The sequence below is a fragment of the Enhydra lutris genome, unplaced genomic scaffold, assembly GCF_002288905.1.
Source record: "Enhydra lutris kenyoni isolate GAN:26980312 unplaced genomic scaffold, ASM228890v2 scaffoldscaffold3, whole genome shotgun sequence".
NCBI classification, from domain to species: Eukaryota; Metazoa; Chordata; class Mammalia; order Carnivora; family Mustelidae; genus Enhydra; species Enhydra lutris.
The window spans coordinates 41,616,387-41,635,526 of NW_019154087.1; the positions used below are offsets into that span (position 1 = coordinate 41,616,387).

Genomic DNA, 19,140 nt, shown 5'->3' on the forward strand with positions numbered 1-19,140 from the left:
TTGGAACGGCACAGGTCTTTATTATCTGAGCCTTGATGTCGCACTAGAGTCTTGCCTTCAGTGGAGTGTGGTCTACGGGAAACCACAGACACCAACAGAGTCCTGTTCTAAGACAAAACAGACGAGACAAGGACATTTATCTGAGCACAGCCAAAGTACCCGCAGATAAACCTCTGGTCATATTACAGTAAAGACCCGTTGTGCTTCAGTCGTTTAGAATGGCTTGGAAGATTCTCAACAGCTAGACGTCCCAAGTAGCTGGGGATGTGACCATTGTCATGTCCAACAACCCTGGCAAACAGTGAACAAACATCTATTTACATAATCCAGGCTCCCAAAGTGCAGAAATGCTTGCCAATACAAAGCCTGAGAAGGACACAAAGGGCAAGGACAGCTCACCTGAGTCGGCACCAGTACTCAGTGATAACACCGCCGCCTCACGGCACCCCTAGACACCACAAGCAGAAACTACAAAGACATTGGTAGAAGTTGGCCTACTTAAAACAAACTTCACTTATAAGAGCCATATTAAAAACTGAAATGTGAAAGATAGAAATCTTTCTAACACAGTAAGAGGTTAATATCCCAAATACAGAAATCAGAAAGGAAAAAGAGGAACAGCCTGAAAGGGATCATCTATTCTTTTCTGTTGCTCAGCTTCCTCTCTCTTCCTTGAGAACCCTTCCTAATGGTGAACTCACTACATGATTGAGGTGAAAACCTTCCGCCCATCTACTGAGCTGGGCACTTGAACTGGGTGTTAGGGTATTGGTCATATAACCCACACTCTGCGAATGGCAGCTTGGTATGGGATGGGAAAAAATAGTACCATAGGGACAAAATGTAAGAAGACACCGTTTCCCACCTAAAGAATTAGGTGGGGATTCCCGCCCCTCCCCGTGCCTTGCATTCTCCAAACAGGATACCCAGGCTTGGTAAATGAACGGGTTATCAGTGCATGCTAAAATCACGAAGTGTCAGAGGTTGTGGGACCAGGGAAAAGCCCGTATTCACAACAGCGTTTCAGTGGTTGTATCCTAACCAAACATCCAAAGTCAGCATCACTAACAATTTTAGCTGCCTCCTGATAGGACACAATGTGAAGTACACCACATTCCCCCATGGGATCCTGCCAAATATCATCCAGCCTCTGAGACCTAACCCAGTTTGCGGGAAATACAGGATTTGGACAAATGAATTAAAGGATGCTTCGGGAAACACACAAATCCAAGATGTAGGACATCATATTTTTTAAAAGATTTTTTTATATAATGACTAAATGTTACACACGAAACTTGACTGAATCCTGGTTTGAAAAAGAAGCTCCAAGACCTCTCAGGGACAATTACACGAATTTTAACATGAACTGAGTATTAGAGGTCTGTTGAAAACTTTTCTTTTCTTTTTTTTTTTTTTAAGATTTTATTTATTTACCCGACAGAGAGAGATCACAAGTAGGCAGAGAGGCAGACAGAGAGAGAAAGGGAGAAGCAGGCTCCCTGCCGAGCAGAGAGCCCGATGCGGGGCTCGATCCCAGGACCCTGAGATCATGACCTGAGCCGAAGGCAGAGGCCCAACCCACTGAGCCACCCAGGCGCCCCTGTTGAAAACTTTTCTTAGATGGTACCAAATGAAATGCGTGAACTTTTTTGGACTGAAACCTAATTCAACATACATATATACATGGCACACATTTATCTAAGGACAATATGGTAAAATTTTAATTGCTGAATCTGTCCAAGTAGTTTGATTCAGGGATGGCTGTGGAAACATTCTTTACCGTAGCACCTAATTAGAAATAATCTCAGTGTCTAACAAGGAGGTTGGCTAAATAAACTGGTACAACCAACAAAGGATAACAACTACCAACATCTGTAACAGACAAGATAGGACATGGGACTTTTTTGTGTGAAAAAGATGAAAACCACAGATTTTATGACCTGTCAAAGCCTAGTCCAAATGAGATATCTGCCCTTTAGCTTCTCTTAATGAGAACTAAAAAGACTCCCTTTTCCCCACACATGCTTGCCTTTTTGTGCTTACCAGTTCCTGCTGCTTGTCAATTTTACCACAAGCTTGCTGAGTGAGGATGGGGGTCTGTTCAGCAGGACCAATGCAAGTAGAGGTCACCTAACCTACAGAACAAAAAATGAAACAGAAAGAGGAGGGTAGTGAGGTCTTTCTCAGTGTTCAGTCAGAGGCTAGAGGGTAGCTGTGGGGATATTGTGGTGCAGTAAGGGGAAGAAGTAAATTAAAGGAGCCACGAACATTTGTGAATGTTCATGCCAGGTACTATGCTAAGCTCTCCAGAACCATCTAGCCCAATCCTTACCATCTTACTACTAGTTAGACACCAAATCAACGAAGCTGATAAAGGAGAAAACCCCAGAGAGGTTAAGTGACTTGCCCAAGGCCACACAGCAAACTCAAGAACCAGGATTCAAATTCACCAAGTCAGATTTCAGCACCTCAGTTTTTCCTGATTTACTAAAATCACTGAGGAAGAACATGAGTTCTTTCAGAGTAGCAAAGGGAGGAGAGATCAGACGGCCTCTCAAAGCCTTTCAGTACCAACAAATCTGTCCACCCAACAAACATTGAAAACAGGCAAATTATGGTCACCGGTGCACCTGGCACTCAATGTCAGAAGAGAAGATACCACACTGGTGAGAGGTTAATCTGTGTGACAGAAGTTCTTAAAAATAAAAGAAGAGAAGGATGAGCTTCCCTCTGCCCACATGTCTTTCTTTTCCCATTTCAACAAAATAAATAATAAATGAGGGTGTGTTATTCCACCATGTCAGAATCTTCTTGGCTGTAAGTGGTAATTATATATAGCAATTTTAGGAATTACTTTATTCAGGCAAAATGAAAGCATGGATTCAACCCCAGTGATTTCTCTAAATTTTTATTAATTTTTTTTTTTTACAGCTCGATCCTCCTGTGAAAAGGAAAGAATTTGAAGATTAACAAGTCAATTACATTTTTTTTAAACAGCAATTAATCCTCATTACAGAGAACAACAAACAAAAGATCTGTGGCACATTATCTTTGGAAAGATCTTTTGCAAATTTTTCTTCTAAAAAAAGAAAACTATAATTTTCACAGATCACATATGTCTCTTTCAAAGGACTATACGAGGCGGCTAAATTTTATTCACAAAAGCCCCAAGTCGCAGTTCCATTGCTGAAGTAGATAAAATACATGGAGTCCCCGTCACTTGGGTTGCACATCTTCCCATTGAGAGCATCACTGCTTCCCTATCCTACGTACAAACTCACTGTGTGGACTAGACAGCTGGCACGTTATTCCACAAGAACTAAAGACAAATTCATATTTCAGACCAGTGATCGTTTATCAACTGGACCAACTTACTCCTTTTTTAAACAATTTTAATACCAAGATTTGACTTCCTCTAAAGTTATAAGAAAGCAACAAATATATAATATAATATAATATATAATGGTAATAAATAAAAAAAGGCAACCCTGCTCAGGTATCATCCAAAACATGATCACATTCAGAAAGAAACAAAAAACAAAGAAGATTTGGGACACATGCCTATAAACACACACACACACACACACGCACACATGCACACGCACACAAGAACAGTGTATACTTGATATCTGAGGGGAGATGTGCAGTAATTTTAACAATACACGTCGATGGCCCGAACAAAAGGCGAAGTTAATACTGCCCGTGTTAAGCATCACTTAAACGTCTACTTTTAAGCAAAGCACGTTACCTTCCTTAGGTTGGCCATCGCCTGGTCTTACCAGTGCAGCGGGGCCAGCCTTGCTGCCAGTGGTCTTATTCCCTTGTCCTTCCAGGCCAGTAGAGTATCATCTAGGCTCACAGGAGCTGTGTTTCCTTCCTGCCCTTGTGGGTAGAGAAATACAGGCACTTTCTTACCCATCACAGTACCTGTTGAGATCTGTTGCACAGTGGAACATAGTGTGATTTCCCTGGGACAATGGGAAATTCACAGCCCCCGTAAGCAGACAGATGGTGCTTGCCAGCTCATCGTTAAGAACTCCAGAACACGGCCAGTGTCGTCATTCTCAGTTGTCGAGAAACCAACACAACTGGATTGCATACTGGAGGTTCATATGGTAGAAATACCACCTGCGGTGTTTGAAGGAAAATCTGCAACACCATGTAATTCTGCCACTCCACCTCCAGCAAACAAAATGATGGAAGATAAAAAGGCACAGGAGAAACCTTCTATTCGTTAATTCTCAATAGGACCAAAAACAATCAAAAGAGACAACCCACTGCAGAAAGGGACAAATAAGTACCGCCATGATCTCCACACGCCTCAAGAGCCATATACACAACTCACTTTCCAGTGAGCAAATCTCTGCATCTGTGTTTCTAAAAGAAGCCCAACTACTCTAGCAAAATGGAAATACTGGTACTTGATGGTAAAGACTGTAACAGAATAAGTGGCAATGTTTTTCAAAGATTTGTGTAGTGTCTGGGGAAAAAAAATCCTTAAGAAAAAAAGCAGACCCGGTGGTGGGAGGTAGGGAATCAAGCCTTCCTGGATTCATTAACCTGAAGATGAATAAATACACATCAAACTTCATGAAGCAGGAGAACAAAAGGTGTAAGACCCACATTAACATGTCTTAAAGCCGTATCAAAATAAATACAGCATTATCCCCAAATTAGTATTATTTCAAAACTAGGTTTGGTCAACAAAGGCACAAGGAATACATCTAATTCAAACAGCCTTACACTCTGTGTGTGTGAATGTTTGCATGCATACAACACACACATGTCCTTTCTAGATTAGACACAAAAGCTGTTCATTTTGGAGGACATAATGGTTCATCTTTTTGCTTCTAAAATTATTGGGCAGGAATCCTAACAAAATAGTAAGCTCCTGATTCTACTACCATGAATATTTAAGGTACCAATTAAGGCAAATTTTCGGCCAGAAAGGGGTCGACTGTTAGGTTCTCAAAAGCCTGAGATCTGGAATTAAAGGATATAAACGTGTTCTAACTTGTCTGGGGGAGAAAGCAAAGTATCTTGGTCAAAACAGATCTATAAAATAAAGGTCCTTTTATTTAAAAAAATAAAATGACTCAGTGTCATTCACTGAGTGTGACGTAGAAGCCATTCTGTTGCGGTTCTCATCCTGACAATAGGCCTGCTGGACCCTTGCTTCTTCACCACAGCTTGCATGTGGTCAGTGTTTTCACATTCTTAACCCAGTGTCATTTGGCAAATTTCAGTGAAGCGTCTTTCATTCTTTAGCAGGACCCCTAGTTTGGCTAAAATCTCAAGCTCAGTGATTCACATTTTAATTATCTCCAGAAAGGACAGAAACATTCAACATTTTAAAAAGTAAAACAGTGTTCTTCCATCTCTTAGTAAAGACACACACACAGATACACACACGCACATGAACACACATAACTGTAGTGCCAAAGGCAAGATTTTACAATTTTCACTCCTTAAGATATTTTTGTATTTGTCTCATTTTATAATCTAGTCCTTTCAATTATCTACCTCAGTACAAATTCTGCCTTTGGGAATTTAAGCATGCAGTGAAAAAGTGCAGTGATTTTTAAAATTCTCTAGATTTCTATATACAACTGTAACAGGAAAAAGACCTTATGAACATTAAGGATTCATCAGCCACTATTTTTCACATACTCTATTTAAAAAGTAGCCACCGGGAATCCTTTTAGGTACAATGCAGTAAGAATCAGAAATATTCCATGTTCAAAATACTACAAATTGATCTCTGCAAATTCATTAGTTTTTTAAGGGACAAATTTTCAATATAAAGGTCAGGGGGGAAAAACACTACTCACAAAGAATAAGGCCACTGAGAAAGCAATTGGTTTTTTGGTTTTGTTTTTCTTTTTTTTTTTTCCTTTTTCTTTTAGAAGTGGCTGAGAAATGGACTCAGAAATGTCTTCAGTCACAGGTGCGCTGTTGCTCATGGATGGCGCGCGCGCATACACACACACACACACACACACTCCAACACAGTCTGCATAGATCAGAACCTGTCCGAAGAAGACATGGCCTCCCAAACTGACTTGTGACTTGTACTGGGGAATGGTGGGTTAAGGGGGACAGAGAAGACCAAGTGAATAAGGGGGGAAAGGACATTAAATAATCACATAAACCTCATTCTGGTGTCCTGTTTCACACATATTAAGAGATGGACACGATGTCACAACCCACCAGACAATTACTGCTTAATTAACGGAAGGTTCTGTTGAATGGCTCTGCTTCAGAACATCAGTGAATGAAATAGGTCCATCAAGAGATCACATATCCGGTTCTCATGCTCAGATATATTCCTGTTGGACGTAACTCTCTGGCCTTCACCTAAACATGAGGTGCCAAACCTCTGAACTAGCTACCGATAAAAAAGAATAGGTTGGATAAGACACTGAAGGAACAGCTTCACACAGACAATTCATACGTGAAAATCATCACCACTCCCATCCTCTACACATCCCTTTATGTATTGACCAAATCACCAAGTTCTTACATTCCTCATATGGACTTCTGACCTTTTCATTATAAAGATGGCATTCCCTTCTTCATTAGTAGTATGAAAATGACAAACATTCTGGGTAGGAAACAAAATGTAAAGGGGCAGAATGGGATGAAGGGAGAGAAAAATGAACCAAGGGTAGTGATAACACTCACTCCTCAATTTTAATACATGTGCAAATTCTACTTCTAAAAGGGATATCAAGAATTGGCTTTTAAAAATACTGAACTCAAAATAATGCTTCCAATAACCTTCAAAGTTTCAATTTAAAAAAATCTGTGCTTATGGTTATGTGGGAATTTTGATTGTTTTCTTTCCTTTTAGGTCATTCCCTATGAACTTGGTTTAATATCTCTAATACGGCAATAACAACATATGGGAAGGCCACAGTTCCTCTTCAATCCAATCAAATCTAGTTGATTGTGAACACTTTGGAGTGAAGGCATGCGGTGACAATTTTTTTTTTTTAAGTCTAATTAACCACCCAAATCTCCATATCCTCTCAGGAAGTTAATTTACCCTAGACAATCAAGGGCTCAGAAAGTCTACTTTTGCTATAAATATAAAATAATCTGTAGCAGAAAAATATAGCCTCTCTAAGAAGTAGATTTCATTTTTGTTTGCTGACAAAATTGTGAGTTGGTTAGACAACATGAGTTACCACATAACTTTAGACCACAGATCAGCACCTCAAATTCCAGCTCTACTTAAACAAAAATTAAAAAGCACTTTAGCCATCTGGTCAGGTATAAATGTTGGTTCCCTTCTTCCCCAAGGTAGAAAATTCAGAATATAGTCAATGGTGACTGCCTTTCGCTGAAGCAGGGGGTAGGGACCGCAGCGCCAAATCCTCCATTGTGCGTGCGAGCTCAAGATGGCTTCCCCGTGGGCGGCAGCTCCTCCCTCCACTGCTCCGACTTACGCTGACTCCCAGCAGTGACGGACAAATCAGAACTGGGGTGAACGCATGGTACTCCAGGCAATGGGGGAGCGGGGTGGGGAGGGGGAGTTGCCTTCGATTTCATAAATTGTGACAATACTTGGTATTATCAAAGCCACTGTTCACAGGCAGAAAGTGGGGTACAGTGGAGTCCTTCCCAACTTAGCTCTATAGATGACCGTCAAAATTTACTAAACAAATATTTCCCCCAAAACTTAAAAAAAAATCATCCACAGAACCCTACACCAAAATTCATTGTTTACAAAATTTCCTTCTGCGACTAGACTAGGGTGGCTACTGAGGTGACAGGAACGTGCTCTCAGAACTGAAACTGCTTCTCCTCATTTCATCTGCCATTTGCATCCTGCTGGTTAAAAAAAGTACGGAAATGTTTCTAGACCACTCACACGCCCACTCAGTCTACATTGCACTTCTGTCCTTTAGTTAGGAAAGGCAAGATCATCTCTGAGGCCAGCCTCCTCCTTTCTGCTTCTGCATAACCACCATGTCCAACCAACGATCACATAAGTTCTTGAAAGTTTAAGTGGACAAATGTCCTGGCCATCTCATGGTGCTTCTCTTCTCGAGTTTGGTGTCTTGATGAGACAAACGTCTGAACTGTTTTTGAGGCTTTCAATGTGCAAAAAAGTCCCCAAGCCATCAAATCAACTTGGGCCTCCATTAAGGTGTTTTGGTTGCTTGCTTTAGCCGCTGAAAACCCTGTCTTGTATAGTGCACCAGATCCATCAAACTGCTGTTGAGGGCCAAGGCACACACACTTGTGCTGAGCTGAGCAAAAAATTCTGCAAACAAAGCAAAACCAAAACCAAGTAAACACATTTGCACACACAGAAATAAAAATGGAAACATAAAAAGTCAACATTCCAGCAACTGTATCCCCACAATATTCCGTACACTTCATCACAGCAAAAAATCGCAGTCTCCTGTAATGGCTCACTGGTTCTCCACGTCCCTCTACAACACTGGAATGTAAGCCCTGGGCTGGTTCTTGATCTGAATCCATAATGCCTGGCACAGTGGCTTGTGCTGAAAAATACCCAACCTGCACTACTGGGTCAATGGATGGGTGAATCAAACAAAATCAAACCAAACCCCCAACATGTGAAGAGCATCATTAGTCTGCTAAGAAAGAAAGTAAAATACTAGGAGGCAATGAGAAATACAAGTGGCTACAGGTGGTGGGCCACTGCCTTCCCTACAGCCAGGAAAGAATCTGGAACGGCATTACTGGGGCAGTTACGTATCAGCATTTACTCAGTGGTCGCTGGACTGACAGGGAGCAGTTCCTCTAACAACAGGGAGCAGTTAGAGGGACAGGGAGCAGTTCCTCTAACAACACACACTATCCCATCTCCCGAACTTTCTCCAAGGTTTCTTCTTCTCAGAGTCGTCTCAGGAATGTTTTCTAGGCCACACTTCTTATACTGTTGCTAACCGTCTTTCTCAACAGATACTGAAAACAAACGTGCGACTCAGTATTTAGGTCACACGACCTCAGGTACCGAGCTGGTCGTGCGCAGAGACAGCAGGTCCCTCCCCCTCTTCAGCTGCCTCGCCCCTCTGCTGCAGGTCAGTTCAGGCTGACACAGTGACGCCAGAACTTCTGGGGGCAACCACTCCTAAGTTAACACGGAAGTCTGACTCTGCACCACAGAGCTCAAGAAAGAACTGCGGCTGGGTCACGAGGCAGAACGGAGGAGAGCAAATACCTACACACTCCCTTCTCTTCAGAACACGGAACATAAACTCCAAACCAACAACGTTCCTCCCTCCTGCTCCCCATGCCCCAGGAGTTACCACCACAGAGCCATTTACCTTTATTCTTCCTTGTAAGGACTTCAGCCTGCTCCCAAAGATCAAAGGCGGTAAGGACATGGGAAGTAATGGTGACATATGAAGATGTCATGTTTTGGATGGTGACAGGCATGCCGCTGCTCCCTACGCTGCCAGCACTTGGCTGGGACCCGACAGAGCCAGCAGGAGAAGGCATTGGAGAGAGAGGGGACGGTGTGCCTGTGGTTCTGGAAAGCAGGAGAAAGAAGAGAACTGGTGAGTCACCTAAACCCGCAGACTACGGACTACTTGTCTCTGGGATGCAGTCCAGTTATAGAGTTCTGAGGTGTACTAGCCAAAACAATCACTTCCAGAAGATCAGAGATGCCTTTCACCTTCAGTATTTGGGGAATTTATTTCAGGACACACAAGATGGGGCCCATCAAACAGAGAATGTAACTGGGTGGAAGCAAGGTGTCCTTTGCTGGATACGGAATCAGGAGGCACATTATGTTCCAAATACGCTCGTTCCATTTCCAGTCCACTCCCTCGGCCTGGAAGCCCTTCCTTCCCCCCCCACCCTCAACTCAGTTCTAGCTTCCACCAAGACAATGCTTCCCCGTGAAGATGGTTCTCATCTCCTACATCTTCATTCTCTCATCCAGTCAAACACGGACCGACACCCGCTCCATGCTCGGCACTCTTCTGGACCCCAGATAGACAGCACAGCCTCCCTCTGGCCACCACCTGAACTGGTCTCTTCGCATTTACCTATTAATTTACCCATTGCACTTCTCACATCCCATTATACTCTTGTGCCTATTTCTTTTCCTTCCTTGAAGGTTGGGACCATTTCTTACGAATCATGGCATTTCTGGCACTTAACACTGAGAGGAGGCTCTTCCTAAGTATCTACTGAATCGGTGCTTGGCCGAACCAAGGACAGGACGCCTCCGAGGAGACTGGGCAGGAGGCACTGCACCTCAGGGGATGCGCTCTTCTCCCTGTTCTCCTTCTGGCTACCTACCTGCACGGGCCTTGATGGGCCTCAAGTGAGAAACATGAGGAAAACACTGAGATGGGAAAGGTAACGGAAAGATCAAGGTCAAGCAGCAGGAGCCTCATGATTGGGTCCATCTGCCCTTTGGGGCTGCAGGGACCCCAAGTGTCCCCCACAGAATATATACCGTGAAGGACTAGAGAGCAATCTCCACAAGGGCAGAAATTCTTGTCTGCTTTGTTTACTGCTTTATCCCCTGTGCCTAAAAACAAGGTTTGGTAGAGAAAACCAAGTTTATAGTTTGCTATAAACTGGCTGGGCAAATGGGGAAGGAGTTATCTAAAATAATGTGACTGACAATTAATTAACTTAGAATTAACATCTGAGGTGAGTGGCATGAAAATTTTCGGAAGTAAGAAGTTACTTCTCAGTCAGGACTTTTTTTTTTTTTTTTTTTTTTTTTTTTTTAAAGAGAGGCCATATGGGAACCTCTCCTTTTGAATGTGCTAGAAATGGGGCAGTCTTCTAGGTGATATTCTTAAAATAGCAGAACTTATCAGAACTGGGAACTTCTCAAGGAATATAACCAAATTAAAAAAAAAAAATACTAGGCAAGTACTACAGGGTAGAAAATTTTAACTTCATATTAACAACACCTGCACAAAAATTCTGTTTCTCACCATCTTATGGCACAGATGAACACCTTCAGTTCACAAAGGAGGTGGGAGTTGGCGAGAGATAGTTTTCATTATTAATAGTACTGTCATGGACCCTAGATAAGGGGATTTGGTTCTAGAAAGTTCTTATTTACTGAAATGCCAAGACAATATGTCCTACAGACAGAGAAAAGACTTTGGCTCTAGTTGGCTCTGCCTCTGTTTTGTGTTGTCAGACTTATCTGTAGATCCTCAAAGCTCTAAAATTTTGACCTGAGATTCTCTGTAATTATCTTATGTTACTGACTCAGCAGACTTATAAACTTTCCTTGACTTGTAACCATTCCTCAAAGAGGTAGAAATACACTAATAATTTAAGTTTAAGGAGCAATTCAGCACACAGATGTAACACAATTTTTGGAAAGCCAAAGTCATACAAATGGCTGCAAAAGCAAGAGGTAAATATAGAGGTATATAGAGGTAACCTGATTCTGAGAATTATTTAAATTAGACTTTTCATTACCTTGCAACGCATGGAGAAGGCGCCTGGGCAACTTTGAAAAGACTGCTGAAGTGTTCGTTAAGAGCACGAGAATACTTTATTGCTATATCTTTTTTACAACGAAACATCGCCATGTTCAAAATGGACTGGCAACGCATGCTATGAACATAAACAGAAGTGAGAGTGAAGTGTTACTTTTGTAAACACAAGTACCAGCACTACACAAAGCCATCTAACTAACTTTTCACAGTCTAAGGAACACACAGAGCTTTCCTCATCTACGTGAGGAAGAACATCTTAAGACTCTTACTGTTCACACTATCCTCAAAAGGAAATCAGACATAAAGGGGTGCCTGGGTGGCTCAGTCACCTGAGCACCCCATTCTGGATTTCGGCTCAGGTCACGGCTTCAGGGTCCTGAGATCAAGCCCTAGGTTGGGCTCTACACTAGGTGTGGAGCCTGCTTAAGGTATTCTCTCTCTCCTTCTCTCTGTCCCTCCCCGCAAAGTAAACATTGGTGGAAAAACACTAATACATAGAAATATCATTTAAGTTATGAGATCAAAGCATCTACTGAGTCAACAGTAAAATGGCGGTAGATGCCTTTCATAAAAAGTAACTATCAGTGGGATTAACCCCTTGCCCACACACTCTACTTTCTGGTATTGTTTTGCCTTTCACTATTAATTTCCATGTGAAGAAAACAAATTTCAAAATTTTTTTTTTGTAACAGCAAAAGATGCAACAGCAAATACCATTTAGACAAGTGAAAAAAAATGTACACACCATAAAACAGCAAATATTTTCTCTTGTGGAGCAGAGGCGTCTGAGAAGGATTTTAATGACATTATAAATCTATAGGAAAATGCAAAAATACATCAGGTTAACCAAAGGCAGTTAGAAAAGCCAAGGCGCAAAATCATCTTATTATGTTTGTCTTGGTTTTATGTTGATTTTCCTGAAGATGTGAAGACATGAAAACCACGTAGAAAAAAACCCCAGGCTTTACAGCAGTAATTCAGGCCATTCAGCAAAGCAGGCAAAAACACGTCTCTTCTCTGGCCTGTCTACCTGCTGGGAACCACGTAGACTCAAGTCCTCACAGAGTCCCCTGCCCAAACATAGATAAAGAAGGGAGCTGACCCGGAGCTGCCAACACATCTGATAAGACAGCCAAACTGGAAAAACCCGCCTCTCCCTGAAAGGCCTGGCACTTCACAGTCCGCCTGGCAAAAGGACGGAGCTGGACCGAGTCCCTCCATTCTAGCACTTCAGCTAGGATACAACTTTCATGTTGGGCCCAAGAGATGGTCCTGGATCAGTAACTTTTTTTAAGGCTCTCTTTATTACGTCGTCTTCCTACTACATTTGAATCGATTCCAACAATAAAGGCGAGGATGGAGAAGCGCGAAGGAAGATGGCAAAATGACACGGCACTTACTTAATGAGGTCCACGCTTTCTGCGTACACCGAGTAAGCCGACTTGCACGCCGGGCTCTCCGACTCCATGGCAATCCCGCACTCAATAAGGGACAAGGCGGCCTCCAAGTACTTAAAAGCCTTCCCAACCTTGTCCGTCTGCAGAAGAACATGGTCAGCATTAGGCCTCAGACAGACTTAACTGTTTATTTTCTCAACGACATTCTTTACCTCAGCTTCCCTCCACTGTCTTCGGTTAATTATGGCTAAGGAAAAGCCTGAGAATAACTCGAAATAATAACCAAAGCCTGCTGGCCCTGACCCGCTGCAAAATCTCCTTTAGCAAAAAAGTAGTAGGAAAAAGAAAACAATCTTACTAAGACTACTCTCTCAAAGTCTTAAACTACATAATCAAACCAAGGCAGTAAGCACGTCATCGTTATGCATGTACAACTACTCACTATGTGATTCTCCTAAGAAGCAGATTTCCTACGCACCTAGACTGACGCAGACACAAATTTCTTTGTATGTGTTGAAGTTTATCATATAAGCAACAGGAAACATTATGGTTTAGGAGCATCTAAGGACTTCTGTCTAACAATAATTGTCTTCTGTATTTTAGAGCCAAACAGATTATCCAACCTCATGTGGAGGTCAGGGTTAAATGTGCAAGGCTATCCCTGAGCCAGCGAGGTTAAAACTTCAGAGTCCCTTAAAGGACAAGGAGAAACATGGAGGAGATCAAATCCTGGCGGTCACCTACACCTGAAGGCGTGCAGCATCGCGGACACGGCCAGCTCCTCCGGGACAGGGATGGCACCTCCACCTTTCCTCTACACTTGCCATATGCACCACGTGTTACGAGAGCAACCAATTCACTCGTATCCAAGTCTGCAGTTTCTGCTAATGCTTTCAATTTGCTACATTCAAAGAGAATTAAAAAGAGCCAAGATGCAAGTGGAGTATAAGGAGATGGTGACATATCGGCAAAGAAAGACAGTGTGGGGCTGCTAATTTTTAAAAAAATAACGTGGATCTTAAATATTTTTTCTAGAGAAAGTCTGGCTCAGAAAATCAGTAACAGTATGGAGGTTCCTCAAAAAGTTAAAAATACAAACACCCTATGATCCAGCAGATGTACTACTAGGTATTTCCCTAAATTATACAAAAATACAGATTCAAAGGGGCACACGCACCCCAGCATTTACAGCAGCGTTAGCAACAAGAGCCAAACTAGGGAGAGCACACCCAGATGTCCACCGACGGATGAATGGATAAAGATGTTGGGGGGAGTGTGTGTGTGTGTAAACATATATATGTATATATAAATGGAATATTACTCAACGATCAAAAAGAATGAAATCTTACCATTTACAGTGGCGTTGATGGAGTCAGAGTGTATTATTGTAAGTGAAATAAGTCAATCAGAGAAAGACAAATACTCTATGATTTCACTTATGGGGAATTTAAGAAACCAAACAGATGAACATAGGGGAAGGGATGGAAAAATAAAAGAAGATAAAAACAGAGAGGGAGGCAAACCATAAAACAGACTCTTGATTGTAGAGAACAAACTGAGGGCTGCTGGAGGGAGTGGGTGGAAGGTGGGCCTGGTGATGGGCAATAAGTAGGACACTTGTGATCCAACACTGGGTGTTGTATGTAAGTGACGAATCAATAAATTCTACTCCTGAAACTAGTATTACACGATATAGAAAAATAAAAATTAAGAAAAACTTGAAACATTAAGTATTATATTTAGTATGTGCTGTCAACTTCTTGTACTTGAAAAATATCTTATATGTTTAATAAAAAGTGTTTTACACATTTCAAAAAAAGAAAAGGAAAAAGAAAATTAGTGACAAAGAATAAAGATCAAATTGGCACACCCCCCACTAAACCAGGGGTACATGGCTTTACTGGTTTGCTTCACCGGTGAGAGTATAACTCCTCAAATTTGTTTACTTAATGCCATCTCTTTCATGGAAATTCCAAGATTTATACGGCCTCAGTTCATAAATGAAAGGAACTACAGTAAAAAGAACTATAGTAACTATATATAAGGTTACTATATATAAAATGACTATATAGTTATTATATATAAAGTTACTATATAGTTACTACATATAGTAACTAAAAAAAGTATAGTAAAACAAAAAAATTGCCAATATCCACTTCTTTGAGCAAAGTATTCTATAAGGCTAACAATGACAATATTCCTGTAATAGCTTCCTGGGTTGCTCTGGAGACAGTGTTCAAGCAGTTGTGTCCTCACTTCCCTACTCAACACTGAGTAACGCAGAGAAAAAAATACATTCCTCTATGCTCAGAGGTGCACTTAACTATGTGGAACACAAAAGGGACTGATGTGAGACCTTGTGCAAGTAAAGGAGAATTATTACTTTTCTTTATTTGACAGGCGGGGTGGAGAGAGAGCTTGACAGCACATGCAAGGAGAAGGTGCAGAGGGAGAAGTAGGCTCCCTGCTGAGCAGGGAGCCTGATGTGGGACTTGATCCTGGGACCCTGGGACCATGACCTGAAGAAAGATTCTCAACTGACTGAGCCACCCAGGTGCCCCCAAATAAAGGAGAATTAAAGAAGAATAAAGAGGCTGCCCATTCAGGTTTTTGTCCAAACCAGAGTATTTTCAGAGTGAAATGAGCTATTATTAGGTATTAAAATGAGATGCAACAAGGTATAAAGCAAGACTGAACTGGGCACACTGGGATATATGGGCAGCTTAGGTAGGGAGGAAGAAGAGGTGCATCTGTATAAATTAATTTGTATATAAAACAAAAACAAAGTTCCCTGGACTACTGTTTGAATCATGAAGGAATCCAGTGGCTGAAAGCGTGCAACGTCAACGTTAAGTTTTAGACAACCGGCTGACAAAGTACTGAGTATTTACTCTTTTGCAGATCTCAAAAGGTTCTTACAGTTCTGGCACCAACTTTGGGGAGCTCTGCCTCTGGAAGGCAGAGATGGGAAAAACACTGTCCTTTGGTGTAGACGTGGCCATCTTCATCGTAATCCGGCCGTCCTAGGGTCCTGGGAACCAGGTCACTCTCGAGAGGGGTCTACAGGTAGAGGCTTACCTCTGACCCACAGTAAGCAGCCCCCACAGCATCCCCATAGTAAGGACTTGATAAACATCCCACCCTGGTGAACAGGGGCTGATAACAGGTTCTTGGTCCAGGCTCCCCAGCTGGTCTGAGAGAGATGGCTGCCTACAGACTGCAGCCGGAGCACAAGCCAGGACCTGGGAGGGGGTGGCGGGCGGCCACCCTGCTCTTCCCCCGTGGCACAAGGTTCAATAGATGGTATCTGCAGGGGCTGAGGCTCAGAGAAAACATTAAATAAATAAAAGCCCCTGAGTCTTAGATGTTTGAACATGACAAAGGGCCGGCATTATCTAATTATACTGCCACAGCAATGTAAGAGCACATTTAATTATGGATGCAATTAACAACAAAAGCACCACTTCCCAGAAAGTTCCGACAGCCACTGGGTAAAGAGAGCTCATTTTGTAAAAGCATGTTTACCAACACTGCAATCATTATTACCTTCATCTTAAAACTTTACCTAAGGGCACTTGTCTACTCTTCCCTCCGGTTATTATCTCAAGGGCTTGGAGACAATTTTGGAGCAACAGACTACGTCAGCTTCCGAAATCTTTCAGGCTGAACACAAACTGATCGACTTTTAAGAGCAGAACACGTCTCCCACATCCAAAGAACTGACTCAGTGGCAAGAGGAAGCCCTCGTGTATTAAATCAGCACCAGGCAGACTAAACTTCCATTCATTTAGATACAAAACTTGTCACCAGGTACCCTGTATATTCGCCCACGTTCAGACTGAGTCAAAGCAAATAATTTCGCTAAGAATCTGTTACCCCTCGCTTGTTAAAACCCACTGATCCATGGGGCGCCTTGGGGGCTCAGTTGGTTAAGCAACTGCCTTCAGCTCAGGTCATGATCCCGGAGTACCAGGATCAAGTCCCACATCGGGCTCCCGCTCTATGGGGAGTCTGCTTCTCCTCTCTCATGCTCTCTTTCACTGTCACTCTCTCTCAAATAAATAAATAAATAAATCTTTTAAAACAAACAAACAAACAAACAAAACCACTGATCCTGCTTTACTTTGTGGCCTCCATTGGCCCTCTCCCACCCCCTCCCTACCCCCACCCTCACCCTGGAGTTCAGTGATAAGGAATTCAATGAGACCACAGAGATCTTATCAGAAAACATTCTACCAAAGGGACGGAAGAGCCAAACTGACCATTAATTCTGCTTTCTGCTTCAACTTTTTGGCCTCCTTCATGTGAAAATCTGCTTGTTGTCTGAAAGAGAAGCAAAGACCAGGGGTGGGTCAAAGGAACCTGGAATTACTAGACTGGACAGGATGACTGAAGACTAACGGGGTGAAAAAGGTTGGGAGAAGCCAGGGCAGAGGAGGGGGGAAGCTGAGAAGAGGCAGAGGAAACAGGAGGAAAGCAGCAGCAGGAAAAGCCAGGGTCTTACCTGTCAAGCTTCACCGGAGGCTTCCCTGGTTTAGAGTTACCATTTGGCAAAGAAGGCACTAGAAAAGGATATGCAGTATCTCCAGAAGACCCCTTTAAAAAAAAAAAAAAAAAAAATCATCATACAGGTCACACTCCAACAGTTAAAATCATTGACCTAAATATACCACCCCTCTAATTTAGCCCAAAATAGTAGCTTAAAAAAAGAGGAAATCATGCACTGTACAATTTAGCTTAGCAAAGCATTTTCCTAGCTAGATTCAGCTTAAACTGTAGGTTCTGAATGTACTGAGGACCACAACGACATGAGACAAGAATGTCCAAAAGCCAAGATAACCAACAAACCTAATCATAACGTTTTCTCTTTGTCAACATGCACCCGCCCCCACCACCGCCCCCGCAGGCTGGCAGGAAAAAAGGACCTTGTATTTGAGAAAGTGGCTACTTTTTTCCCATTACGACCAATAATGTAAGTATTTGATACCAAGCATGCAAACCAAGAACTAAGCTGGGTAACATTTTTTTACTGCAAAACACCTGATAGGAAATTAACACAAAAATCTATTCCAATTTTTCACCCCTGAACCACTTTGTTAAGGAAGAATAAATAGCCTCTAAACTTACATGGAAAATTTACCATCTTTTTCACTCTCACAAGGAGAACTTTAACCAGAAGTAACTCATTACTGCCTTATTAACAGGGATGAAGAGTCCTGAAATACCATCACGAGGAACCTCTCTTATTTGGGAACTTAAAGCTGTACTGATGGATAAGTTCCATAAGTTCCAGCCATCATCCCCCAACCCCCAACCGCCCCCCGGCCCCACCACCAACTTACTTTGTGCTCCTGACAGCTTCCAGATCCCTTCCCCTCTACTTTTCTGTGCTTGGGAGCAGAAGAGTCTTTGTGGCTGCCCTTGCTACTACTGGCACTTTGGGGAGGGTCCTGGCTGCAGGGGTCGGCTTCCCGCTTTGGCCTCTTTTGTGCAGGCTTGGCTGGCTTCTGGGAGGAGGAGGAGGAGGAAGAGGAAGAGGAGGATGACGCAGATGGGGGTGGAAGCGCTTCCTTCTTTGAGGGCTCAGAGGAGGGCCTGGATGTTCTGGAAGGAGACATCATGCAAAATTAACAAGACAGAACACGAACCATATAACTTAGTAGTTTAAAGAGAAAATGGCTGCTGACACCAAAAATTAAGAAATCATAGAGCACGAAATCCATTCTTGTAGAAAGGCCAAATTTCAGGGACTTTGGGTACCTCTGAGATATCTAGACCAATCTATGAATAATGGATTAAGCTGTATGGTTTGTCACTAAGCTCCCAGAGTCCACCACCCTACTCTCCCAAGTTAGTCTTATTAGCTGCTCCCCAACCTGTACCTTTCTCTGACAAGCAGGCTAGCCCAGATGCCACCTCCTCTTTCCTCCTCCATCCTCCCCTCCCCCAAATCTCTGTTGGCTCCCACCCAGTGACACTCCGCACTTTCTTTTGCCAAGTCATTTCATGAAACGAATTCTTGAATAAACCAGAGAATGAATAACAGTTATTTTTTTATATTCACACCTTCCTGGAGCAACCCCCTGTCCTGTGGCCACCTTTCTCCAAAGCAAGGGACTTAGGGAATAGGCCTGGGCACCCTCGGTAATCGCCTGAAGAAAGAGCAGTGAGCCCAGGCTCCCAGGGTTCAACTGTTAGCTCCAACTGTCAAGAATCTTATGACTGTGAACAAGTCATTTTCTTTCTCTGTGCCTCTGTTTCCAGTTCTGCAAAGTAGGGAT

General features: G+C 42.6%; 1 protein-coding gene across 3 annotated transcripts in view; it reads right to left on the reverse strand.

Annotated features, from left to right (window-relative positions):
* Positions 1–5,968: 5,968 nt before the first annotated feature.
* The window catches only part of LOC111153808 (AF4/FMR2 family member 1), a 125,677-nt gene continuing 112,505 nt past the window's right edge, over positions 5,969–19,140 (reverse strand). For all 3 annotated transcript variants that reach the window (XM_022513065.1, XM_022513056.1, XM_022513073.1), the window contains 8 exons: positions 18,202–18,463; positions 17,364–17,455; positions 17,122–17,182; positions 12,863–12,999; positions 12,208–12,276; positions 11,443–11,580; positions 9,306–9,511; positions 5,969–8,272 (listed from right to left, as the gene is read on the reverse strand). In XM_022513065.1, the coding sequence (XP_022368773.1) occupies positions 8,151–8,272; positions 9,306–9,511; positions 11,443–11,580; positions 12,208–12,276; positions 12,863–12,999; positions 17,122–17,182; positions 17,364–17,455; positions 18,202–18,463 (1,087 nt within the window). In that variant the 3' untranslated portion in view covers positions 5,969–8,150. The remainder of the gene's footprint in view (positions 8,273–9,305; positions 9,512–11,442; positions 11,581–12,207; positions 12,277–12,862; positions 13,000–17,121; positions 17,183–17,363; positions 17,456–18,201; positions 18,464–19,140) is intronic.